General features: G+C 41.2%; 1 protein-coding gene across 1 annotated transcript in view; it reads left to right on the top strand.

The window, feature by feature from the left end:
• LOC139650496 (inactive phospholipase C-like protein 2) overlaps positions 1–25,295 on the top strand; it is a 40,048-nt gene extending 14,753 nt beyond the window's left edge. The window contains exons 2-6 of the mRNA XM_071527187.1: positions 5,793–8,276; positions 9,815–10,018; positions 15,461–15,536; positions 22,063–22,172; positions 24,950–25,295. Of these exons, the coding sequence (XP_071383288.1) occupies positions 5,793–8,276; positions 9,815–10,018; positions 15,461–15,536; positions 22,063–22,172; positions 24,950–25,156 (3,081 nt within the window). The 3' untranslated portion in view covers positions 25,157–25,295. The remainder of the gene's footprint in view (positions 1–5,792; positions 8,277–9,814; positions 10,019–15,460; positions 15,537–22,062; positions 22,173–24,949) is intronic.
• Positions 25,296–27,729: the final 2,434 nt, after the last annotated feature.

The raw sequence follows: 27,729 nt of genomic DNA, 5'->3' as shown, positions 1-27,729 counted from the left end.
GTAATTTCCCCTGTCAGGGAGAGCCTGATGGGATTAGCTTTGTTATTATCTCTTTATTATGAAACACCATAACAAGAACTGATATTACCCCTTTTATGTTTTACTGACTCGCTTTCAAAGTTTACTGTGGGTTTTCTCTGAACATAACTACAAGAAAATCTACTCATTAATGGATAATGAGCACTTTTAAATCACAATTATCCAAAAATCTTCTCGTCTTACCACAAGCATTAAAGTCACAATGAAATGAAAAATGACTTTTTCAACATATTGGCTAATTTCCAAATTATAATGTACTTCTGTCTAACAGTAAATGCCAAAAGTTGCAACATTTTCAGTGGTTACTACATTGGAGTACCAGTAGGCATACATCGAAATTCCAACCAATAATACCATCACAGATTTTTGAAACCTGCAACTACACAGCTTTCAAAGTGGCAACATGGTACAGCGTTTTAGGTGTTTACTCCCAATACCCTTTTTTCTCTTCCTAAGACACCATGGTTGCGGCTCCAGTGACTGGAATTTATTAATTTTGAAGATGTCGCAAAATATTATAATATATCTTTGGGGATTTGATAGGGTTGTTGATTGTTGATCAATACCACTGATTCAACAATTAGGCTACTTCACCAGCTGCCGAGATTTCTGGCTTTCAAAACTCACTTCCCAGCCCATACTCTGTTTTGGAACAAAAACTTCCTGCCCATTGAAATTTCAAGACGCTCCCACTCAAGCTGTGCCAGAGACCTGTCGATGCTGTTGCAATTCCTTGGTCACCAGTAGAGGTCAAAGTCATAGATTATTTAATGTCCTCTTAACAAGCAACCAATCCCGCTTTTGAGTAAGCACAGCAAGCCGTGCTTTATAAGAATTCTCAAGCCTTTAATTGGGTCTGTGTTTTCTGTAATTACTTGGACATGTGAGGTCTTCCCACTCCAAAGCTTGTTTTGGTGATACGCTTTTGCCTGGCTAGCAACATCTTCATCATGGGATGTTTGGGAGACACAGTTAATTGTTGAACTTTAAGAGAGAGACAGAGATTAACTGTGATGATTAATGCTATTAGTGTCCACAAGAATAATTTGTACCTCCCAAAAAAATAAAAACTACAACCAGACAATCTGTTGGGGATCTTTCCTTTCAAGTGCCAGTCGTGGCCTAATAAAATCATATTTTTTGCTAAAGAAAACACTCTGGTCTGTCTCATTTTCACAAGAGCCAGAAAAGGGGCTGTTGCATAAGGATGTAAAAAATAGTCTTCTCAGGAAATAACGCCAGAGCTAAGAGAGAGACAGGGGCGTGCGGTATTGTTTTCTGGCTTCGGTAGATGAAGCAAGGGGAAATCCTGACTGGGATACCTGGCATGGCTGCCGTGGCCCTACAGCAGGAACCAGACGCACACCACCAGCAAGCAACGACCGCACCTCAAGGTCAACATGAATGAAAGCACTGATTCCAGGCGAAGTCCACATACTTACCCAGATCATAAGGATTATCTGCAGTCATGCATTTGGGTTTTAAGCTCCTCTATAACCTAATGAACTCCTCTTACGCAGCAGACTGTGTAAAGGAATGGTGTTATATTGTGTACATTTTTCTTGACGTGTTCTGGCCCTGGTGCATGGAGATTATTATTATACGATTATATCATTGTACGATTCCTCCTGCTTGTTCCTGCATGGTGACAGATGAAGTGTTGATGAGTTTAGATTAGCAAATCCGCTTCCCCATTGATAACACCAGTAACTCTCACAGTGGGGTCAGTGGCCCCCCAGGGGTCGTTTAGGGGGTTGCAGGGCGTCCCCAGCAAAATGAGGAATAGTTTAATTTTACAGGGGGTTGCACCTATCAATTGGCCACAATTGGCCACATAATAATCGACTGATAGACATTCTAAATTGGTCATTGGTGATTGCATCATTCACACCGATCACATTATAGGCCTATATGTATTTGTTATTTATGCTCATGTGCCATTGGACAGTAAGTGAATGTGGGCTTTTATTTTTTAAATACAGACCAGGCTCATCAGTTCTTAAAGTGGCCTTGTTGTTTAATTTCAGAATAGAGTGTTGAGTGTTTAGTTATTATATTAATTCCAAGTGTTTCCAGCTGTTAATTTCCAACTGTTACTAAACATTGACAGCTTCCATATATGCTTTTTCGACATTGTGCTATGAATATCATAGCCTAGCCTCTATGATTCTAAACAGTGCAATGTATTGCACACGCCAACATGTAATAATTATGTTTGGATAAAAAGATGATTTATTTACACATGCGTAAGCCAACAATGTCATGCAGCTATAAGAACAATCCATTAAATGGAATGCCAGATTGAAACTTTACTGTTTGTACTTGCTGTGCACATTTACTTGATGTGCCATTGTTGTAGAAAATCCAGGTAAAATGCAGCATTTTGATAAGCGGACTGGTGATCAGCTGATCTCACTGTTACTAAAATGGTTGTTGCAATTGTCCCTAAAATCTGATTGGTGCATCACTAAATTTCACTATAACTTAATTTATGACAAATTATCACAATTAGATAATGTATAAAAATGTCTATTTTAATTACAGGATTCACTATCAAACTGTTGTCTCCCCGCACACAGTGTAGACAGTTGTACGATTGAATACCTATATCAACAACAAAATCTTCCCATATGGGGGGCCCTGGGACAAACTTTTACCCAATGGGGGTCTGTAGTCTAATCTTTTTATTTGGGTGTCTGTGACATGAAAAATGCAAGCCAGAGAGGGTGAGTATTAGATCAACATGGCAAGAATCCTCTCACCAGAAGTGACATGTTTGCAGGGGGAGATTTACAATCAAGTCACTTTTTAAGACCCTGGCTATGTACAGCATGTAATGGCAACGTTGAGAAACAGTTGTGCATCTGTCATGTTCTTCTCTTAGTAGCTATTTTAAAGATTTTTCCAGGAAATTGGAAGGTTTGCAGGTTTATAAAAATGGATTTCTCAAGATGACAAAGATGTGCTTTGGGCTCTAGCAAGTGCTCAGTCAAGAAACAGATTTTCAGAACAACTAAGACATGTCCTTTTTACAGTCAGTCGAGTGTAGTTTATGATCTGTTGGCAATGTACTACTAAAATACTCACAGCTCATTTCTCTGTGTGACTGGCTGTTTGCTCAAATGGCTTTAGTGAAGTGTTATGCAATGCTTAGGCACCACAATGTACTGATAGGTTCAGTTACCCGTCTTAGTAGTTACATTGGATGCAAAGCTTTATCATGCGGAATAAGAACCCTGTCTACTTTCTAGTGCGTCACTCTGTGTATTTGTTTTAAAGAGAATATCTCTTGCACTATCCTACACATTTTGACTCCATCTTGCGTGTTTGCAGACAAATAATAGGCAGGCTGTGCTAGTCATTGCATGTGTCTCCACTTTTAGGAGGGGCAGGAAGTCACCAACTTGATCGTTTGCCAGGATACTATTTCTCTTATTGTTTTTCACAAGGAGTAGAAGAGGTGCTGTACTGTACTGTAGGGGATGTCCATAGGCTACTTCTTAAGAAAACTGTTTGTAGTGTTGTAGTTGACCAATTTTGCAGTACTTTCTTGCACACTTTCCTCTGTCAGTTTGTTAAATTAGGGTTTAACATGATTTTAGCATTAGTTACAGCAATTTAATAGACATCTGATAGACATGTATACTGGTGATGACAATGCAAAATGCATCTGTCCTATTGTGGTATTTACTTGATATTAATTTTAAGTTCAGAAATCAGTTTAGCTAGGTAGGTTCCACCACAAAAAAGGAAGTTTATTACCTCCTGACCCGAAAAGCGTTAACTTTTGATGGACTTTGCCCTCCAACCTTGGCACATCGATGTTCATGAGCACTGGTTCTTTGACTGTGACGTGTGCACATCCAAGCATGATCACATGATAGGCTTTGAGAGGTTTTGAACATTGCAGGCCCATCTTAATCCCCTAAGGATAATTAAGATCAAAGACTTCCCCTTGAGTGAAAACACAAGTAATTCTCCTTGGCTAGGCTACATCAAAAAGTTGCCAAAATGATGTAAGCAACAGCACCCAATCTGCATAAAGCATTAGCATTATTAAGCTTCCATATGATAACCTAAAAGCCTTGGGTTTGACTGGTGCTAAACTTGAGAATTATTATCCGAAAAACATGTCATCAAAGTTTGAGTAAACCAAAATATAGGATAGAGTCCTTGTGCTGGAGGAACCTGCTGCAATGGAAAGGCACAGGGTTCATGGAAAATGACAGAAATGTGGCCGCTGTAGACGACTAGATGTGTGTGGGCGATACTCTCCTGAGGGAGATTCAGTGTTGTTCATCCATAATACACAGTGACAGGTACCTTAAGTCAACCAACACAGTGGCTGTTGGCGCTCTGCACGGTAAATGTTCTCAGGAAATAGAGGGGGAACCAGGAAGGACAAAATGCGTAAACAATATATCAGACCAGGCAGCCGCCATTGTTCTGCACATCAAGGGATGTTGTTGTGTTGTACTGTAAGGTATGGCTCAACTTTACCTTGATCTTTTTATTTTGACAACTTGTAGGCAGAATATTTAATTTTCATCCCTTTTATTAAAGACATTTGTCTGACAAAATAGCAAAGCTGAAGGGCAAAAAAAGGGATGCCTCAAGTGGTCAGGATTTCCTCAGTTTGTGAGATTGGGTGTTAAAGTTTTCAACAGCTTTGAAAGGTCTGTCTGAGTATGATCCATTTAAAACAAAAACCTATACAAACAAGTTTCAAGATGCGGTGGCCAACTGAGAGGCTCATTGATCAGACTTTGGTTTTATTTAGGCCATTACTAAATCTGATTAATTTGGGATGCAAGTGTGAAAAACAAACTACAATAAACACCAGGAACACAGAAAGCATCTTTTCATCATTGTTCATCACATGAAACTAGTGAGCCAAAGAATCCAGACTGCCCACGTTCTCCTTATTTAGATGCCATACTTTGCCTCCATTCATCAATATGAATGTGATGTAATCCCTGGACTATGCTTTGCCTGGGCCAAAGGTTTAAGTGTATGTACTTCACCGAAATGGTGTAATTATTTTCTTAATTGAGCCAAGTATGGACTTATGCATTTCTCCCCTGGGCTCTGAGAGGTTGTGATGAAAAGGAAACACTGATGTGCCTCTAATAAAGGCCAGAAAACACCAGTAACAGATGAAGAAGAATATGAGTGAATTAGCAAGCAGCCAGTCCAGTGGTTCTAAGGCATACTATTTACTTCATCTTCATTTATAGAGAATGAATTAAAGAAATGGGCCTATTTCTTGAAGCTGTCGTCCTATCTCCTTATTTTGTTTCATTACATGAAGTTACCTAATCAAAAGTGTGACTAACCCTTCTTTTGGAGATAAAAAATGTGGAAAAAAACAAATTTACTTTGGTGGTAAAATCATTGCACATCACCAAGAGTTAAATTGTCTCCTTGCTTCTCTTTCTGTAAAATGTACTTACATTGTTTATGAGATATAAGATGAGCACATTAATAACTTCAGAGCATTAAAAATTCAGATTGTGACTCACTCCCCCCTACATAGAAACATGTTCAAACAACCGGAGAAACACACTCCGCCTTTTCAGGCTCTTATTAATTTGCTTGTTTAGAGATGAGAAAGAAATACTTTAAATCTCTTTGTTTGTTTTTTTTTATTTAATTGATTCTCACCAATATATGAATAAAGTGTTTTTCATTAATTATTTAGTATTAATGTTGGAATATTTATATTTACACATTTTTCTTCTAATCTTCTGCAGGATGGCTCAAGACAGCGTAAAGAGAGGAAGAAGACAGTGTCATTCAGCAGCATGCCCACAGAGAAGAAAATTAGCAGTGCAAGCGACTGCATCAGTGCAATGGTGGATGGCTCAGAGCTGAAGAAGGTCCGTTCCAACTCGCGAATTTACCACCGCTACTTTCTCCTTGATGCCGACATGCAATCTCTGAGATGGGAGCCCTCAAAGAAGGAGTCAGAGAAAGCCAAAATTGACGTCAAATCCATTAAGGAGGTTCGGACGGGGAAGAATACAGACATGTTTAGAACTAATGGAACTTATGATCAGATATCTGAGGACTGTGCTTTCTCAATCATCTATGGGGAGAACTATGAGTCCCTGGACTTGGTGGCAAACACTGCAGATGTGGCCAACATATGGGTTACAGGGCTGAGGTACCTCATATCCTATGGGAAACATACCTTGAATATGATAGAGAGCAGTCAGAACAACATGCGTTCATCTTGGCTGGGTGAACTTTTTGATGAGGCGGACATTAACAACAGCAAACAGATAAGCATATGTGCTGCTGTGCAGCTAGTCAAAAAGCTAAACCCAGGACTTAAAAATGTTAAAATAGAGCTGAAGTTCAAGGAGTTTCACAAAGCTAAAGACAAAGTAGGTTCTGATGTGACAAAGGAGGAGTTCATTGAGGTCTTTCATGATCTTTGCACCAGACCGGAAATTTATTTCCTCCTTGTTCAGTTCTCCAGTAACAAAGAATTTCTAGATACCAAGGACTTAATGATATTTCTAGAGGCAGAGCAGGGTATGGCACAAGTAAGTGAAGACACCAGCTTAGAGGTCATTCAGAGTTACGAACCCTCTAAAGAGGGCCAGCTCAAGGGCTGGCTTTCTCTTGACGGGTTCACCAATTACCTTATGTCACCAGAGTGCCATATATTTGACCCTGAGCAAAAAACAGCGTGCCAAGACATGAACCAGCCCTTGTCCCACTATTACATCAATGCATCACACAACACGTACCTGATAGAGGATCAGTTTAGAGGTCCCTCTGACATCACAGGTTATATCCGTGCCCTCAAGATGGGCTGCCGCAGTGTAGAGCTAGATGTGTGGGATGGGCCCGATAACGAACCTGTCATTTACACTGGTCACACGATGACCTCGCAGATAGTTTTTCGTAGTGTCATTGACATCATTAACAAGTATGCCTTTGTTGCATCTGAGTTTCCGCTTATACTGTGTTTGGAAAACCATTGCTCCTTAAAGCAGCAGAGAGTCATGTTTCAGCATCTGAAAAAGATCCTTGGGGATAAAATCTACCTAGATACTCCCAAACCTGAGGATTGCTACCTCCCCTCTCCCTCTGAACTGAAGGGAAAGATCTTGCTGAAGGGTAAGAAACTGAGCACGAACTGCACTGGTTCAGAGGGTGAGGTGACAGACGAGGATGAGGGTGCAGAGATGTCTCAAAGGATGAGCATCGAGTCTGCGGAGCAACAGACTGTTGCACCCAAGAAATTCCAGCTGTCTAAGGACCTCTCTGACCTGGTGACCTTGTGTAAGTCTGTGGAGTTCAAAGACTTCCCAACATCTTTTCAGAACCAGAAGCACTGGGAGCTCTGCTCTTTCAATGAGGTCTTTGCCAGTCGCTGTGCCAGTGACTTCCCAGGTGACTTTGTAAACTACAACAAGAAGTTCCTAGCACGAGTCTACCCTAGCCCCATGCGGATTGACTCTAGCAACATGAATCCGCAAGATTTCTGGAAATGTGGTTGCCAGATAGTGGCAATGAACTACCAGACCCCTGGCCTGATGATGGATTTAAACATTGGCTGGTTCCGTCAGAATGGGAACTGTGGCTATGTGCTGCGTCCGGCGATCATGAGGGAGCATGTCTCGTATTTCAGTGCCAACACTAAAGATTCAGTGCCTGGTGTGTCCCCACAGCTCTTACACATCAAGATAATCAGTGGACAGAACTTTCCCAAACCCAAAGGCTCAGGTGCCAAAGGCGACGTAGTAGACCCTTATGTGTACGTGGAAATCCACGGCATCCCTGCCGACTGTGCTGAACAAAGGACTAAAACCGTCAACCAGAATGGGGACAACCCTCTGTTTGATGAAAGCTTTGAGTTTCAGATAAACCTCCCTGAGCTGGCCATGGTGCGCTTTGTGGTGCTAGACGATGACTACATTGGTGATGAGTTTATTGGCCAATATACAATCCCTTTTGAGTGTCTCCAACCGGGATTCCGCCATATACCACTACAGTCTCTAACAGGAGAGGTTCTGCCACACACCTGGTTGTTTGTTCATGTGGCCATAACCAATCGAAGAGGAGGTGGCAAACCACACAAACGAGGACTGTCAGTGCGAAAGGGCAAGAGGAGTAGAGAGTATGCCACCATGCGAGTCCTATTGATCAAGGCTCTGGATGATGTCTTCAAGATGGCCATGCTGCCACTGAGGGAGGCAACAGACCTCAGAGAAAACATGCAGGTAAGAAATTAAAAATGATGAACTCTGCTATTAGGATATATGCTAATTTGATATGCCAATATACTCAACTTCTGATGTGTAGTATTGAGCTGTCAATGGTGGATATGATGTGTGAACTCATCTATTTTTTCCATCTCCCAGCATGGGAATATTTTTCTCTCAAAGGACCGTCTGAAGAAAATTGACCCCCAAGTCAAGCAGAGATAAAAACCAGATTTACTGTAAAGACTGTTGAGCATCTGAGAAGAAAGGCCCCTTTTTGGCACGAGAAAAACAAAGCCACCAGGCTTGATTGAATCAGATTTGATCTAATCCTTATGTGTTGTGCAACAGTTGTGACAGATTCGGGGAGACTTCAAAGCTCAGAGCCAGTCTGGTGAGATCCCTGTTTGAGCAGTAAAGCCAGGCGATTCATATTCAGAAGTCCAGGTAGCAGGTCATGAGCATACTTTTAATAGTTAATGTGGAAAAGGTAATGATGCAGCACTTATGGCCTTGTTTCTGTAATTCTGTTACGATGTCAAAATCATGGATATCACCACAAATTATAGTGAATTAGTAAGGAGGCTGAAAGCTTTCCACCTTATATTTGCTTTCAACAGCTACAACAGACAGGGGATAGACATGGTATTTTACATCAAGCTATTGTTTTTGGTTGCATTATTTATGGGTTGTAACCTATAGACATTTAGCTGGTTTTAAATGTGTTCCAGTCTACTATCGGTTTGTCAATCTCATTGTGAACTTTTTTGCTGTTGAGGAAACTCTCCCACTGCAGGGCTTATGAATGCAGCCTGCTTGTTTCCTTTTCTTTTTCACATTCATGTGATGTTTGCAGGTCTTCTATCCTCATTATTTTTTAGCCTCTGAAAAGAAATTTAAGAAATAATACGAGAAGGAAATGCTGTACTTGACTGTCACAACACTCTGTGGTTGGTCTCTGGTGGTGTTTCATTAGGCATTGTGTATTAGGATTTATTTCGGTAGCTCTGTTTATATTGTAGTTATTGTGTGATAACAAGCCACTGGCCTTGAGACTGTAACACATCTTGGGCGTCCTCTGTCACTGTTTGTCCTACTGGTTGTTTGTGTAGGGTTTAAATTTGGCCTTTCACAGGAAGGTTAGGATTTGTGTGTGTGTGTGTGTGTGTGTTTGTGTGTATGTTGCATTTCCATGTGACACTGGTGTCTGTGCAAAGAAGGGTGACTGTGAGTGTTTTTGAGTGACTAACAAGTACCAAAATGAAAGTTCTCACAGGTAATGAGTGCTTTTTCAGCCACTTCCTGTGATAGCGTGCGACTCTGGGGTTGTGATTCTATAAATAGGATTAGTTGTGAAGTTTTGGTTCATTGGTCACATTAATCCCATGCTAGGAATTGTGTATGCAAATTTGTACCAACTATTAGTAACACAATTTTAAGTTATAAAATCTGCTTAAATTATTTTCCAACTTTTACTCCAATAAGTCTTGCTTAGCGTGCAACATGTTAACATGCACGTCTCACTGCAAGCCTTTAATTTCTTTCTCTCTCTGCAGAATGCCATAGTGCCCTTCAAAGAGCTGTGTGGCCTTTCTGCAGTGGCTAACCTGAAGCAGTGCATCCTGGCCCTTTCCCCTCGACTGAGCGGAGCCGACAGCAACCCCCTTCTGGTGTTCAACCTCAAAGACCAGTACCCTACCTTGGAGCCCCAGGGCCTGCTCCCAGAGGTTCTCAAGAAGGTGGTCACCACCTATGACATGGTGAGTAGTTGGGAAGAGTAGTTCAGTTTAGTTTATTTGCAGAATGTTAAAACGGAAACAGAAATGATACAAGTACCCTGATAAAGTACCATGATAAAAACACAGGAAGAAAACAGAGTTTTTTTGGGTAAATGTAGTTTTGGTTCCTTTTCCATATCTGTTTTAGCTCCAGTTATGATTATTGCGCAGGTAGCAGTGCTCAAAGTAAAAACTTTAACTCTAAACATATGGATTGTACTTGAAATACACTGAATTTGGCTCATTTAACATCTTCTCTAGCAGTGGTGCTATTTTTTCTCTGCTGAATGAATACAGAAACACTGGTACAAAACTATATCTAACATAAAGATCTTGGTGCTTCAGTTAAATTTTACTCAAGTCAAAGTAAATATAAGAAGCTAAAACATGACTCAAGTGAAAGTAATAGAGTACCTGACTAAACTAATTAAGTACTTAGTTTTTCCTAGTACTTCTTTTTTAGTACCTTTTTTTCCAAACCAAATTTTTTGAACAACAAATTTTTTAGTACCTTTTTTTCCAAACCAAATTTTTTGAAAAACAATTTGATTGCTCATTATCAGCCCAAGGTTTGAGGATGGTCCCATAGGGTCTAGAGTCTAGAATGGCCTTGTTTTACTGCCAATGATAGTATCATTATACTCACCACTCTTGTGTCTAAAAGTAACACTCAAATAAAGTAAAAGCAGGAGCAAATATGAGTTAACTTATGCAACCTTTTATCCCATTGTAACTGGGAAATTCAGGCCAAGTTCACTCTAATATTTACCACCAATCCATACATAAAGAAGAGACAGAATACTCACACAGAGGATAGTTGTCTGTTCCACTTTGTTGTTGCATGTAGGTCCATAAGTATAGTATGTAGGAAATGTACATCAATGTGACATCAGAGATTATTTGGTGGGACAAATTCTTCTCTCCTGTTTCTGACCAAGTGAGACAGAATTGAATGTTCACTGACCCAACTGTCCATGGGCATAGCAATAAAATGCAGACACAGATTGAGTTGTAGTTCTCTTTAAGCTGTTAGAGATAATTTACCAGTCCACATATCAAGATTTGTTATCTCCTACTTAAATGTTTTACATTTGAATAGCATGTTTGGCCTTTGAACAGTGTAAAATATTAGACTTATCTTAAATCTCTTACATTTTGTTAATTAGGTTGCTTGAGTAGTCTCATTGTCTTGGTGACAAAGATATAGAAAAATATGTACAGATATTATGTTTACAAGTTAAAATATTTTTGTTTAGTACTCTTCGTTAGATGCTAACACTTTCAATGTGTATTGTTGGGCGAAAGAAGACTTAACCCCGTGAGACAGGTTTTGATTCCAATCAAATCTATACCCTGGCTTTCTCTGGACTTGATGGGAACATACAGAGAGGGTTAGGTAATTGGGCTGGGGCTCTGTTAAGTAATAAAATCAATATTCACAATGGACTGAAGTTATGTAACATGGCACTGAGGCTATTCCCAGACAGCCATTACCCTAAACACATCCTGTTCTCTTGAATTGATTCTCGGCACATTATGAGCATGTCAATTTTCCTCCTGTATTATTTCAGTAGGCTAAAACACCCTGCAAAATTCCAGCAGCAGAAGTAGAGCAAGAACTTCTTGGAACGATTTTGTGTCCACAAATTAGAGTTTCGGCCATCGGATTTATTTCCATCCTTTTGTCTGTCGCATATGTCTCCAGAATATTCATTAAACACACTTTTAAGATATTCACAGTTTGGCATTGGTGTTTGAGCCCAGCTGTTTTTTGGTGTCAGACACATTTGCAGAATGCATAGAGCAGAGCAAAAGGTGAACTCATATTGGCGAGGCTGTCATTTGAGGCAGAGGAAAAGGTCAAAGGGCACAGACAGTGTCGTTAGCGCATTAGCATTGCATTAAGTCATTTGCTTAATGCATTTATAATGCCTTCTCCCACATTCTTTTGAAGTGGCACTCACACAGAGACCACAGATATGCAAACCTATGTGACATGCATGGTGCAATCAGTTGATAGAAATTTTACACATAATTTAACTTTAAAGTGCTATTGCATAGGGAACTCCTGTGAGGAAGGAGTGAAAGACATAGGCTGTGATTAAGGAGTTACAATTAAAAATGTTAACTGCACCCTACTGTGTAGACCTTATTTTTATGGCACACTCATTTCAAAGGACTCAAAGATGAACAATCGAAATTGCGGTGATGCTGAAAGGACTCAGACACAGACCGATTAAGGTGACCCTTCTGCTCCATTCAGACTCAAAATGGAGGGCTAGGTAATTGGCCCTGATGGAAAGAGTGCCAGGAAAATTGAGTTGGAGCGAAGAAAGGAGAAAATGATAGGTGTTTGGGGAGCAAAATCGAATGAATTAAGAGTGAGGGCTTAAGTGGTTTGAAGCTGCAGGCCTTGATCATCAGGAGAGTGCCAGAGGAGACAAGGAGCAGGAAGGTGGAGAGCTAGAGGGGAGCTAACAAATCAAGAGCCATGAGTGGATGACGAGAGGGAAACTGAAAGAGTTGTAAATAATGCATGGAACAGTACAGTTTGAAATCCAAGCATTGTGTCAAAATCCACCATTTTGAGTAACCAGGCTTTGTCTTCCTAATTGGCAAGAATAGAGGCTGGGTCTCAATCCCTTCCCATTTATGTGCAGAAAAAAAGATGGAGAGAGAGCCAACACAATGCCAGCTTGCAGTCTTAGAGAATAGGGTCCAATTTCTGTATATTTCAACAATGGATGAATGGAAAGGCCAATGTCTGCAGATATGAATTAGGAATAGACAAACTCTGAGCCCAGGGGACTATCAAGCCCGTTTGTTAGTCATTGTTTCATTGGGCAATAAACAAAGACATGTTTTTTTTTCTATGGCACTTGAATTAAAGCTATATTTGAATTGGATATACAGTATATCAATTTTGTGTACTGATATTCAACTACATAATTTTAATAGTCTTGTATTGATAATGAAGTTCCATGGAGGGTTGAAGTCAATCCAGGTGTAGTTTTTACTGCTTTTACATTTATATTAAAGATGATTTTAGTTTAGCAATACAATTCTGCAATTATATTGCTAAGCTAAAATCATCTTTAAGATTAATGAGCATTTGTGACCTTGTTAAATGTGGGCAATATTACCACTAAATGCACCAATTACCTTATCTACTATTTAGCGTGCAAATGCAGCACATAGTCCACCCACTTACCTCAGTATGTGCCTTTAAATACATCTGAGATGCTGGGTCTGCCACCAAGACAGTAATTTCTTCACCCATTAGGGAAGTAATCACAGTGTGTGCGACAGCCATAAGCCTCGCAACTGCAGCTGTGGACTGGCACAAACAACCCCACACACTTAGTCACGACTGCTTCATCACATAACATAGGGATGCACAGGATGGGCTGGTGAAACTGTGTCCCTGCCTCCTACAAAATGTCAGGGGCCTTGTGTGATCACACTTTGAAAGGCAGCATGTTGATACGTTGGAAGGTCTTTGGAAAGTCACTCCATTGTGCAATGTCCCCGCTAATTTCCAGTATCGTGCCGTGCCATGTCATGTCATGTCATGCCGCGCTGTTAAACCGTGTTGATGGGTTCTGGAAAGAGCTGGATGGCTCTTGGAACCAAATTTTGTTCCACCTCAGGAGCAGGCACCTTCACGAGTCCCAGAAACTTTTGGGTGTAGCTAGCAGGGCTTCCTGACTGTCCTTGGCCAGCTTGTCCAGGTCTTGGCTGCCAAGCGGCCCGGTGCTCCCACCTATAGACTAGTTTTAATTGTTGTAAATAGCCTTGGTCTAGTTCTGCTTATTCGACAGTTTTTTTTTAAATTTGCACCATTTTTGAGCATGTAAGCTTCTACATTTTAAATACATTCTTTTGTGTGTTTCTCATCGAAGGAGCTTTGCTAGTGACTTCCTCAGTGTTACCACAGCTTGTGTTTGCATCACTTCCGAATCTTTGTGGCTTCTTGAAGTGCAATGGAAGCAGAAACGGGGAACCTATTCCTGGGACCACCCATATCCTGGTTGGTGGAAGGTTCCTGAAGGTTCCTGTGCAGTAGAAAAGGGCTACAACCATAGCTCCTAAATGGACTCAGGGATGTGAGGGTGTTTTTGTCAAACTTTCTTTGTATGCACAAGTCTCATTCATTTCTACTAGAAGATTCCAGTTTTTTATTTTTTCCCCTCTGCTGTTCCAGATCACATCCCTGGACACCCTCCTTACTCTCTTTCCCTCTCTGGCCGGCCAGAGAGCTGGCATGGCTCGCTGATCGATCTCAGGGGCACGGTGCCGGTCACTGCTCTTTTTCACAGAGTGGCTTTGTCACACTGATATTGAATAAAATGGCTGTTTCTTTTTTTCCTCCCTTCTGTCTTGGCAGCTGAGCGGGTCAGCCTGCGTCTGTGACATGACCTTGTACTGCACTTAAGTCACTTAGGGAATGTACAAGTCAATTACAACAATGCCACATACATAAAGGCCCTAGTACCCAGCGGGCACTAATTGAAACCGAAGGCTGAGCAAGTGTGTCATCTCACCCTTAATCACATTTGAAAGTGAGGGTGTGTCTATTTTTAGGGTATACATCATCTCCTTCAGATTAAACAATTAATTGCTATAACTAAGATAATAAGGGAGAAAGATCCAGATGGTCTTTCAGGCACGCTGTTCGCGCAGTGGTTATTTACCAGTATCTGTGACAGCAAACATACGCATCATTAACCTCCTGAAACACTGCTGTGCCTGTCCTTGTGTGAGAAAACCAAAGGTTTTTGGGGTGTGGGGAGGGTGAGGGCATGGCATATAATGTGTAAATGGATTCTCAAAGCCGTTCCATCTGTGATAAGAGCCACCAAGAGAGTTTGAACAGTCTGCAGGTCAGCAGAGTTTGTGCACTCAATTAAGACTCAGCATAACGCCAGAGGAGCTAAATTTGGCCCGTTCCACAGCTGTAATTCCTCAGATAACATGGTAGCAGCATCCTTCAAAACAAGGCATCACATGTTGATGACTTATTCTCGCCATAAACAAGCTGCCTTGATTAACTGCTTGTGCTCTTAAAGTGACACTTTCAAAACAAAGCATCAGGCCTGGAGATTTATTTTTTTTTTCTCCTGAAGGTATGCATCATTACTTTTAGAAACCTGGCTATCTTTTAATAAACACAGCCTGAATTGCTTGTCTTGTTTTTTTTTTTTTCTCTCCTTCCCTCCAATTTTGGCGTTCTCAAATACGCTTCAGCGACCTCGCCCACCGATATGCCTGTAATAACAGCTTGTTTTTCTGTGCCCTTCCCTGGATAGAGACACCCGGCCACCAGATGAAGATTGCTCCCTACTGTATTGCGGGATGCCAGTTTTGCTGAATGGAAAACAGAGGCACATATGAACAAAATGTTTGTCTTTGTCTCTTTTTCAGATGATCCAGACCAGCAAGACTCTATTAGAGAACTCTGAGGGGGTATATGAGAGAATTCTGCAAACCCAAAAAGCAGGTAAGAGATGGTCAGAGATAAAAAGGAGATGAAGGGAGTTGGGGAAAGCTCATAAAAGGCTGTGTTTCCTGACAGTGTTACGCCAACGCTCGAAGTCAAACATGGGCGTCTCTGAAGCCACAGAGCAGAGATCACTCTGTACAAAAAAAAGAACTGATTATACTTTTCCCATTTACATAAGTGTTATTAACATTTGATTAATGTACAATTATGTGACCCAGGCACTGCTTTCCTTTTGAAAAGCTGCGGTTCAGACAAGAGTGTTTGATTCACGCCGGCATCAGTCCCTAAGCAGTGTTCTAATTACAAGGGTTGCATTGAGGTTCGGAGAGATGGGTAGGTGGAATAAACATCTAGGGCTGGAGCGAGGCAACATCAAAGCTAACAGACCGCTAGCAGTCCATCTATGCTTGTTCTCCACCAGACACACCAGGCCAATAAGACCTCCCCCACACACACACACACACACACACACACACACACACACACACACACACACATAAAAACCTGCTAAAACCAAATGAAAAAGAATAATTTATGAGGGAAGAAAGCATGTTTGTGTTCAGCTCTCTTTTGGGTGAATAAAAACCTTTTTGGATCAAACAGTCGGCGGTTGTGCCTCAAAATTATGACGTAAAAGTCCTCTACAGCTTGTCACGGTCCTCTGTATCTTTCACACACACCACCACCACTGCCACCACCACATGAGAAATATGTTCCATGTTTTCCAATAGATTTTTTATCATCTCTTTATCTGCTGACGGAGAGTGAAAAGTATGAACATCCTCATCCCCATCTCCTTTCTTAGCGTGGGGAAACTGTAGCTTGTGCTTGTGAGATGAGTATTTAATGCCTGTTTATCCAGTCCTGTGATGGGAAACTCTGTGAGAATGGCCTTCTGGCCTCTGTAATGTGTTGACTTAATGTGGCCGGGGGTAAAGTTAATCCATTCCACTTCGCCAGGGAGGGGAGGAGGGAGCTCAGCACTTTGAGAGCCTGATTGGCAGCTCATCAATAGAGTCTCTGCCAGAATCAAAAATGTGTATGCATACACACACACAGACACACTCTCACACTCAGTCTCAGGTGGGAAAGCATTGGCACAGGATGCTGTCAGAAAGATTATAATATTCTCTCCCTCTATCTTTCCCTTCCAGTATTATCAGGAAAAACCTGAGAAACAATCTCTTTTGTTTTTTTTACAAAAACAAGGACAATCTCTAGCCCGTTAACCGATTGTGTTTTAAGAAAACAGCGTCAATGTCTACACAGACTCATGAATACGAACTTGTTAATGAGAAGAACTTCAGTTCTGACGGTGACATGCTTTATAATACAGCACTTTTTGGCAATGAATTCCATCTAACCAGCATAGAAGGCTAATTTATTACCGAGTAAACCTGCTGGAAGCGCTGAGTGAGGGTGGGAAGGGAAGAAAGACAGGCCATCATTACCAAGGCTCAGCTTTATTGGTTTCCAGATGGATGACTTATAAAATATTCATTGTCTATTGTCTTGGCACATCAGAGAGGAGGAGGAGTGTGTCTTTTAACCAAAGAGCACAACGCAAATCAAAGGCTTCACACCGTTGTTTCCTTTTAGTATTCAGTTCAAACACCTTCCAGCCCTGAACCATTACCCACCAGCGGCTTGGAGTGAAGAGGTGCACAAGCGAACTTAATGGCCTCAGAAGAGACATCAGAGCCCTCTGCTTGGATCTGTACTGCAGGGAGCTGGATTTTGGCCGTTTCCCATCTGGTTCATGTGCAAAACCTATAAAAATAGCTACCGTATGAAATGAGTGAGTTTTTGTCTGCGTTCCCCAGTCATAATGACCATGTTTCCTCTATACAGCCTTCATGAGCATCATCAACTTTTTCAAGACCGCTGGCTTTTTTTTGCGAGTTTTTAAACCTTTTTGTGCCTCAGTTTTTCTTTGCTTTTTGAGTTGAGCACCTCCTGCATTACATTACATTACATTACATTATATTACATTACATTACGTCATTTAGCAGACGCTTTTGTTCAAAGTAACTTAAAATAAGTACATTTTGTCAACAGTAGTCAGACCGACCGTATATCACAGCCTTCTATAGGAATAAGAAGCATTTGTGGAATCTTTTTTATTTATTTTTTATTAAGAGTAGACGGGGAAGATCGTTACATGATTGATCGGTTAGGTCATGCCATTGCTTGTGGCTGTACACTATGGACAAAAACATGTCCATTGTTCTTTATATTACTTGTGTTCTATTTCTAATCTATTTTCCAGTTTTAAGTCTGAATGACCTCTTGATATGGTTTGAAACATATTGATGGTTGCTCTACAGTTGCAGGAATATCTCAACATGCGTCATTTTGTGGACACTTTTCATCCAAAGCGCCTCTCGGTACCATGAGGGCAAATAAACTGAACACAACCTTCCTGTGTTAAGATAACAAAAGATTAAACTTTAATGATCCCTGCGGGGGAATTGGGTCACTGCAGCAGCAAAGAATAGAATATAGACAAACAACAAACGGACATACAACAAATGGAACATACTGAAGACAATACAATAAAAAGCACTGAAGAAAATCCAACAAATTTTGAAGATAAAGATACAGCGTCTTCTTGCTGCTAATACAGAATTCTGACTATTGACAGATTCACTGCACCGGTCAACAGATGGTGGCAGTGTACAGATCTACAGAATGAATTTGCAGCTTAAATGTGTATTGTTGGCTCTCCACATTATTGGATTTATAGATCAGATGTGCAATTGTACACTGTCATCTGATTGTGTTTTTCTTTCTTTTTTTTTTAATATACAGTATTTTTTTTTTTTAGCTGTGCTGTGTTCTACCTGTTGAGCATATCTTCAACTGATGACTACTGTCCTCATAATATATAATATACCTGGGCTTAAAGGAGATGTCTGCCAGACATCTCTCATTTTGATTCTACTTCACTGATCACACATCTAAAAAAAGAAAGAAATTAAAAGTATCCATACTGTAGCCTTTGTGTAGAAATTACATTCTTTCCCATTTCAGCATCAGTTATGTTCAGCTCTAGGGCATACAACATATAACACTCTACAACACTCCATTACATGCGTTGTGCATTTAGCATCACAGGATCTGATGTAACTATCCTTGTATGTAATGAACAATGTGTTCTGTACCTCCATGAGTGCTTTGTCAGAGTGAATCATTCTGTTATATCAAAAACTGGTATACAAGTAAACAACAGAGCAGTCTACACACTCAAGTAGACCAGACCTGTTTCAAAAGTTTCCGCCAGACGCTTTGCAGAGCTTTTGGTCACAAAGAGCCATTATATATAATTATCTAGAATTATTTGGAGTAAATTCAACAGCCAACAATTGCAAACTAGGACACAACAGATGGCAAACTGATAAACTTGAACATTGATTTATTTTCTATCCTGAACTGACATAATTGTATCCCAGTGGTGTGGGTATGTGTGTGTGTGTGTGTGTGTGTGTGTGTGCGCGTGTGCGTGTGCGTGTGCGTGTTTGTGTGCAAGTGCAAGTGCGCGCGTGTGTTTGTGTGTGTCACAAACCGTGTGTGCCCAGGCATGTGTGTATGGCGCTGCACACTTGTCTGTTGGGTAGAAAGTGGGTCAATACAAACTCCATTCCCCCTTTACAGAGAGCGGAACGTTCCAGCAGCAACAGCTATTAAAGTTGTGAATAATCCATCAAACCGGCTCAGACAGGGCCTGCTTTCCTCTTAAAAAAAAAAATACAGTGTCAATGAACAAAGTCAGGTGTTTGCATCTGAAACATGGACATCAGTTGCCTTTCCTGACACTCACCCAGGTTCCAATTAGCATTCAGGGCAATTGGATGGGTGAACCTGCGGCAGACTAACAAGATCAGTACAGAAATGTTCCTAAATGCCAAGTGCAACATTATGGCGTTCTGCTGTCTTCTGGAGGATCGCTGCGGTGACATCTTGCAGAACACGGAAGGCAAAGAGCCAAGCGTTTGTGTTGTAGATGTTAAAATACTTCTGCTGTGGACTCTTCAAGATCAAACACCCCAACAAGACGTTCCTTTGCTTTGTTCTTTCAGCAATTAGAGCAGTGCATTAGCAGAATCTGTTATATATACAGTTAGTTGGCTGCTTTTCCTCAGTGATCCACTTCTGATAAAGTGGTCTGTTGATGACATTTTGATGTTGTGCGATGCGTTTGCCATATCACAACCGTGTGACTTTACATGGTAACCTGTCTCACCGATTCTTTGGTGTGACTGGATAGCATTGTCTCATATGGAAGCCAGTGGTAAGATTAACGATCCAAAGGCCTCATGCATCTTGTCAGTTCATTCTGTTCTTACCTGCCACTCTATACTGTAGGTCTATTACAGGCTGTCAAAGGCAAGAGCATCAACCTTTACTGTACAGTTGACGTCTGGCAGCGTTGGCTCAGAGAGAACAGTCTAAAATGCCTTGCTAAGACTGAGCTTTCCCCTCTGCCTGCCAGACTCCATAAAATGTTGCTAGGCAACCTCTGCTGTGAGTTAAATGTGTGTGTGTGTATGTGGTGTGTGTGTGTGAAAGCTGTACACCTTCTACAGCACAGTCATGCTTCACGTGCACAGCAGCACTCTAGTTACAGAACAGCCACCTGAGGGTGAGGAAAGAAATCATTTGGATATTGAATTTATTTATGCATGTTTTTTTTTTTTTTTTTCCACACTGTGCATCACATCAAACAGCACACAGAGAACGGAGAACGCAAAGAGGCATGTGCGATTTAGCCTGGTCCACCGATGATAAATGTGTCAGATCCGTCAGTGAACGATGCATTTCAGCGGCCGCTCGCCCCTTTCATCTTGTTAATTGATCAAGGTTGTGCACATTTGCTCCTCGGGGCCGGCGTCGGACCTCTGTCCTCAGCTGAGGGCTCGACAACAACGGCCCAGCCCCACACCCATCGTGTCTCTCTCTCTCTCTCTCTCTCTCTCTCTCTCTCTCTCTCTCTCTCTCTCTCTCTCTCTCTCTCTCTCTCTCTCTCTCGCACGAAGGGTCTGTCTCGCGTGCATGCTGCGTTTCCATGGCAACAACACCAACAGGGGCTGGGACTGACCCCAGCTGATATCAATGCCTCGAGCGGAATGTGCGCATTCTCAGTCGGAGTTCCCAGAGCTGAAGTGCACTACGCTGTTATCAGCTCTGTGTACGATCGGAAGTCTGCTCCGTCTCCCTTTGCTGTGTTTACCTCGCAGACTGGGGCTGCCTGTTGCTGCCTGGTGTCGGTACCCGAACTCCACATTAAAAGTGTCCTTACTCAGACTCGGTCATGCAAAGCAAAGGAAAAAAAAAAAAAAAGGGATAGGGAGAGGCAGGAGGAGGAGAAGAGAGGAGGCGGGAAAGCTCCTCAGGAGACAAATCCCTCCTCTGTTCGGTGCCTTGATGCTAATCCACAGTGAAAGAACGTCATGTCTGTCTGCCTACGCTGCTCCTCTCCTCTTCCTTTCTCTAGCTTTCTCTCTGTTTCCGGGGCTCTTTCTTTCCCCTCTCATCCTGTCTCTGTGCTTCCTTCAATCCTGCTTTTTGTTCATTTCCTCTCTCCCTTTTAAATTATCTTTGCTTTTTCTCATTCTCTTTCTTTGATGTTCTTTTTTTTTTTACAGAAGTAGGTTTTCATTCCTTCTCATCTCACAGTTTTTTGTTTTTTTTTATTCTTCCTGCCTTTACATCCCAGGAACACGTCTTTAGGATGTGACACTTTACTTTACCCTCCACTTCACTCCCGGATAAAGATTTTAAGCGTATGAATGTGAAGCAGGGCGTTGCTGAAAAAGGGGCATACATGCTCAGCAAACTGTCGCTGGATTAAAAACGGTTGACAAGGAACGCAACAAACATGAATGCATCATTGTGGAATGTAAACAAAAATTGGAGACACACTTGCCACACAGGATGTATCCTCCATGTTTTATTAGCAATTCTGTAACTGTCACTTGTTGAAAGATAATCTATTTGGTTAGATTCCCGCTGCCATCACTGTGACAGAAAATGTTTTTTTCATTTCCATCTGCCTTGAACAAAAAAAAAAGTGAGAAATGAGATTTTAACAATTTGACGGTAAGCGCTAACAGAATTCCATGCGTGTCTGCAAGTGATGATGAGTCGTCTCCGAAATGTTTTGAGAAATATGCAGCTGGCATCAACTGTCGCGACTCATGACAGACGAAACACCCGCAACAAAGACCAGCGCGGGCCAGTCGCACAGCAGAGACAAAATCTGGCGCGCTCGCCTCCGCTGCCAGAGCATCGCTGCACTTCCTCATACTGCACCCTTGTACTTGGGGAAGAGCGATGAAATGTTGACAGTGCACGCCGGGGTCTTTGCTCTTAACGTTTCCCTCGCAGCGGCGGCGGGCCTGGTAGCACCCAGTCACATTCTCCCGGCCTCTTCACAATTGCTCTTCTGTTTCACAAATCATCACCATGAACGGCAGGCATAAAAACTTGACTTGACGCTTGTTCTTGTCTCTGTCCCTCCTAGCGATGGAATTTCACGAGAACCTCCATGACTTGGCCGTGAAGGAAGGCTTAAAGGGCAGGAAGCTGCACAAGGCGGTGGAGAACTTCACGTGGAACATCACCATACTCAAGGTGAGGAGGTGCTGGGCGATACAGTAATGACTACAATACCAGTCAAAAGTTTGGACACACCCGATTGAATTTTCAGTCTCTTAAAGCCGTTTTGATCTAAAGGCTTATGCTTAGATGTGTGAAATGTGTTTCTTAGACAAATATAAATAGTGAAGTTGATGCCTGTGTATGAATTTCTTTCCAAAGCCTTTGCCTTTCCATCAAGGCAAAGGGCGGCTACTTTAAAGAATCTAAAATATAAGATAGTTTTGATTTGTTTGACACTTTTTTGGTCACTGCATAATTCCATTTGTGTTATTTCATAGTTTTGATGCCTTTGCTATTATTCTAAAATGTGGAAAATAGTAAAAATAAAAGAAAAATGTGGTGTGTCCAAACTTTTGACTGGTAGTGTACTGTGCTATTCTGATGCATAACACAGTTTTATATGCTTGTTTGGGGAGCACTCAGTCGCTGTATTACACACTTATTATTACACACAATTTATTACTATCGACACAGTGGCTGCTGCAGGAATAAAACCTGTCCTTCTACTTACATGATTGTCTCTGTAATCACCAGGCAATTACTCATGTCTTCAGCTTTATTTATTTTATTTAACCTTTATTTAACTGGGAGGTCCCATTGAGATTAAAAGCCTCTTTTTCAAGGGAGACCCGGCCAAGACAGGCAGCAGCACAGATAAAAACAAATGGACAGACTACAGTAAAAACAAAATACAGGAGCAGAACAAACTACAATAAAAGCATAGGATACAAAATACAGCATAAACTAACAAAACATTTAAAAAGAATAGTTATAGCTGTAAGGTTTTTGGGGATAAATGAAGCTTCAAAACGTTTCAATGAGTTTCTGTAATGGAGTCAAACTGAACACCAACAAAGAGAGTAGATAATGAAACTGATCTGCTGTTTGTATGCAGAAGGAAATGTTATTACAAAGTGAACTGATTTTTCAATTTTGGCTAGCTCTAGTGCTCGGGGGGAACTCTAGGCTACCTAGTCTAAGCCACTCTTCACCTAATGTATTTACCATGCCTTTCATTTCAACCTCCAGTGCCAACACAAGGGGTAATTATTGATGAATGACCTTCTGCATATTTATTTGTGGTATTTGCGTGTGTTAATTAAGATTACCTCATGAGTAGCTCAGCTATAATTCATACTCTGTCCCCAGGCAATTTAGTTGAGCCAGGCAAATGTGTGGCACTGCTGCATAATTCATTGTGCGCTGCATTTTCTCTCTATTGCTAATCTGGAGCTGTGTAAGTCTATTGCCCAGCTGCACATACAGTAGGCTTATTATTTAAATAGACTCAGGTTTTCGGTGGCCAAGTTATCGACTGAAGTTGCTGAATCACAATGCTCCTGACGGCTAAAAAACTGTCTCTTGAATCCAAAGAAGGTTATAACTCAGCATAAAAAAAGGTTTCTCACCAAAAGTTCTGACCTCTCACATCCATTTCTCCTATACGATGCCGCTCTCGTCGCTCTTCTAGCTTTCTTTCATTCTCTTTCTCTCATGTCACGGCGGCACAGAGCTGAGACACTCATGCAGTCATGAATTTGTCACAAGTAGGTTACAATACCGTAATGCGCTCCTTTCCGGCCTATCCAAGAAATCATTAAACGCTGCTACAACGGGTACAGAACACTCCTGCCAGGATTTTAACAAGGACGAGTAAGAGGGAGCGCATCGCACATCACACCTGCTCTGAGATCCCTGCATGGGCTGTGCCTCACTTTTAGACTTCACTTTTAAATCCATTCACAAACTTGCTTCAGAGTAAAATCGTCAAGATGTGATTATTAATTATTGGTGTTAGATACGTTCCTAGCAGATTACTCAGATCATCTGAGCCTCATCTACTGGTGGTTCCTAAAGCCAGAACCAAGATTAAGGATGCAGCATTTAGCGCATGCAAATGTAGAGCAAATGCTTTTTTCTTTTTTTGAAGTATTTTACTGTATTTATAGTAGTTATTATTTTGTTTTTATTGTGTTTTATGTATTTTACAAAATTTGTTTTGTGAAGCACATTTTTTTTTTATCCTTGTTCATAATCCTGTCTATCTCCTTATATTTTTTATTTTATCTTCATTCTCATGTCTGGTTTCAGTTGTCTTTTATGTCTTATTTTTTATCCCAGTTTGTAACCCTGTCTGTCTCTGTATGTTCTTATTTTACTTTACTTTATTTTACAGTTAAGATAGAAACAAATTTCTATCTTAAAGGAATAGTTCACCCAAAAATGAAAATTCTGTCATCTACTCACCCTCATGCCGAAGTCAGTGGGGACCAGTTCTTCAGAGTTCCAAAAAGACCTACAGTATATTTACACCATCATTTAGTGCAAATCTTAACTACAGCTGATTGATTTGCAACAAATGATGGTGTATAGGTCTTTCTATTCACAGTGTGATTGTTTGGCTGTTTTTGTTTTGGAACTCTAAAGAACTGGTCCCCATTGACTTCAGTTGTTTTGGAGAAGGCTGCTACCAAGTTGTGCTGGCAGCCTCCCTGTGTGTTATGTGGACTAACAAATTTCACCTGTGTTTCATTTGGCATGAGGGTGAGTAGATGATGACAGAATTTTCATTTTTGGGTGAACTATTCCTTTAACTGTTTGGAAAGCACTTTGTAACAGTTGCTTTAAAAAGTTTATTATAAAAGTTTATAAAGTTTATTATTCCTGTATGTATGAAATGTGTCATCTAAATAAATTATTTATTGATTGATTGATTGATCATTACACTTTGATCTTTCTTCACCCCCCAGGGCCAGGCGGACCTGCTGAAGCATGCCAGGAGCGAAGTCCAGGAGAACCTCAAGCAGATCCACTACGCTGCGCTCACCTGCAACCTGTGTAAAGGCGGCGCGGCGGGCGGCTCCTCCGGCTCCACCGAGTCCAGGAGCCGCCGCAGCCTGGAGGCCATCCCCGAGAAGGCCACCGCGGAGGACGAGCTCACCGACGAGGACAACTGAACACACACATTCACGCTTTTTGGCGCTCCGCTGGCCCCCGAGGCCGCGTGTTGAACCACCCCATCCCTGCCTCCCGAAACCCAAAGCTCCCCACTCCGCCACACACTGTGCCCTTACCCTGGCATTATTACTCCACACACACACACACACATACACCAGTGTTTTCCACATTCCTTAGTGTACATTCCTCTATCCCAAGCACAATTATAACCTTTCCCAGAATCCTGCCTTGGAATCACCATTGAAAAGCCACTGCTGTTTCAAGGGCAAACACAAACTTAACCCAGCCTCTGATCCCGGTCCCACACAAGGACAAATTAAAGTCCCCATGAAATGAACTCCCATTACTTTTTCTTCCTGGAAAACAGAGTATCTTTCATGGTGACCTCATGCTGCACCAGTAGGCGTAAATATAGATTCCAACCAATAAAACCATCACTTATTTTTGAACAGTCCCACCCCTCCCATCAAATCAAACTGCCTTTATCTCTCTGACTCATATTCCATTGGTTTAGACTTTTGAATGATCGCTCCCTGTGTTATGTCCCGCCCCAATATCATATTTTAACAGGAAATACATCAAATCAAAGGAAGCATAGACTCCGTTTCATGGGGTCTTTAAATGACAAATGATACAGAGTCTCAATGCAGCTTTTCTTAAAGTCTGGAAAAGTCTGGAAAATTATTGTCATTATTTCCAGATCTTGAAAAATGTGTCAACTTTACAGAAATCTGGAAAAGAATGTAAAATTGTTGTTACTGGTAAACATACAGTATAACAACACATTTGATGCTGCCCAGCCACTATCAGCATACATCATATTGAACGCCAACCCAAATATGTAAATCCAGCTCAGAAATTGACCTCTGGGAATATTTTTGACAGGCAAAATATGTAGGAACCCTGAAATTCCTCCCTATGCCTACTGCGGTGCCACACATAAATCTGTCCCTCGTCCCTTTCCCAGGCATAAAACTCTCTCTTCATCCACAGTCCCAGAGCAGCGGACTGTTGCCCTCCGATCGTTCTTCCAACCTCGTCTTTCAGTTTGTGGGTGAGCTGGGAGAGCCAAGTGAACTAGCAGCCACGGGACTTTTTAAGGCACTGACCTACTGTTAAGACACAGCGCTCTTCTAACTCAGTGGACCAGGGTGTAACCCCCAGGAGACAAAAAAAAAAAAAAAGCCCTTGGATCGGTCAAAGGATTTCTTAAAGCACAATTTTACAAAAGGGTTTCTTTCCAATGAGAAACTGGAGATATGAATGTAATAGGAAAGAGAGAGTGATTTGGAAGGAGACGCAAAGAAGGAAAGAAAAAACGGAAAACAAAAATGAAGGAAAGAGAAAAGAGCTGTTTACAATAACGAACTTGTTCATGTTCTTGTCTGCCAAAATAGTATAATATACTATGTGTATATATGGAGTTTCCTGTTACTTTTTTTCTGCAAAGTGCATCATTTTATTATTGTATACTTGGAAATAAGATTTATTTTATAAAGGATATATGGTGTGTCCATGGAAAAAAAACAACTTATTTTATTTGTCTGTACAGATCTGATATTGGGGGGTGTCACTACAAAGTGACCTTTGAACTTTCCCACCGGAGAGTTCCTTTGTTGACGCAGAGGGACAAATCAGAGAATGTAAATCTCAGCATGTGTGTCCTACAAACAGCGGTCCAAGTCTCAATAATCACAACCAGCAACTGCTTGAGAACGAACCACAAATGTTCATAACATGCACAGTGAGCTCAGAAACAATTTGGACGGTGATGCATTTTCATATATTTTGGCTCTGTACACATCATGTCAAGGTGTCTGCTTCACTTTCCAGTATTTAACAGTTTTAGATCAAGGCTTGATTTAAACAAAAAAAAATGATAGCACTTTTTGGACACGGTCCTCCTATTTCTGGGTGCCAAAAGAGTTTGGGCAACTCAACATTATACCGAGAATATCAGGCATTTTCACATTTTACCTAAACTCCTTACAGTGACCTTTTAGAAATCTGCAACCCATCAAAGGAGTCAAAGATTTGATATCTTTCAGGTGTGCTCCCAACCAATTCCACTGTAATTCAAAATTCAAAATATGCTAATGAGAAATCAGCTATGGCTGGTTTGATAACTCATTCCCTTGTTTACTTGCAATCATTGTGGTTCAGTTATTTTGCTGAATTTTAGATACCTACGTGGCACGTCTGGATTACAGACTCGGAAAGGGGGACCATGTACAAAAAGGGGGACAATGGTTTCAATTTTAACTGCTCAATTTTAGCTGTTTAATCACATAAAGATGTGTTTTCCTGTCCAATAGTTATGGGCTTCGCTGTGTTATGTCTTTGCTATTTGTCACTGTTTAAATGCCAAGTGCAGACCTGTGTTAACTTCTACTTGAAGTACTTTCAATTACAGTATTTAAAGAATTCGTATGAACCTGTCTGGAAAAGCACTGTGCAGGGACCTTTTGGGCAACTGAAATGGTTCCCGTCTGCCAGACAAGTCAAATGAGTCACAGAATATAGATGAGCCTTTGAAAGCATTTCAACTATTACTCAGGTCTGGTAGGCCGGC

Source organism: Centroberyx affinis, unplaced genomic scaffold (assembly GCF_046629955.1).
Source record: "Centroberyx affinis isolate AG114_WGS23_722 - 3 ecotype Tasmania unplaced genomic scaffold, CSIRO-AGI_Caff_v1 ptg001497l_1, whole genome shotgun sequence".
Lineage (NCBI taxonomy): Eukaryota > Metazoa > Chordata > Actinopteri > Beryciformes > Berycidae > Centroberyx > Centroberyx affinis.
Note: the sequence above shows the minus strand (reverse complement) of the source record. Positions and strands in the feature narration are given on the sequence as shown.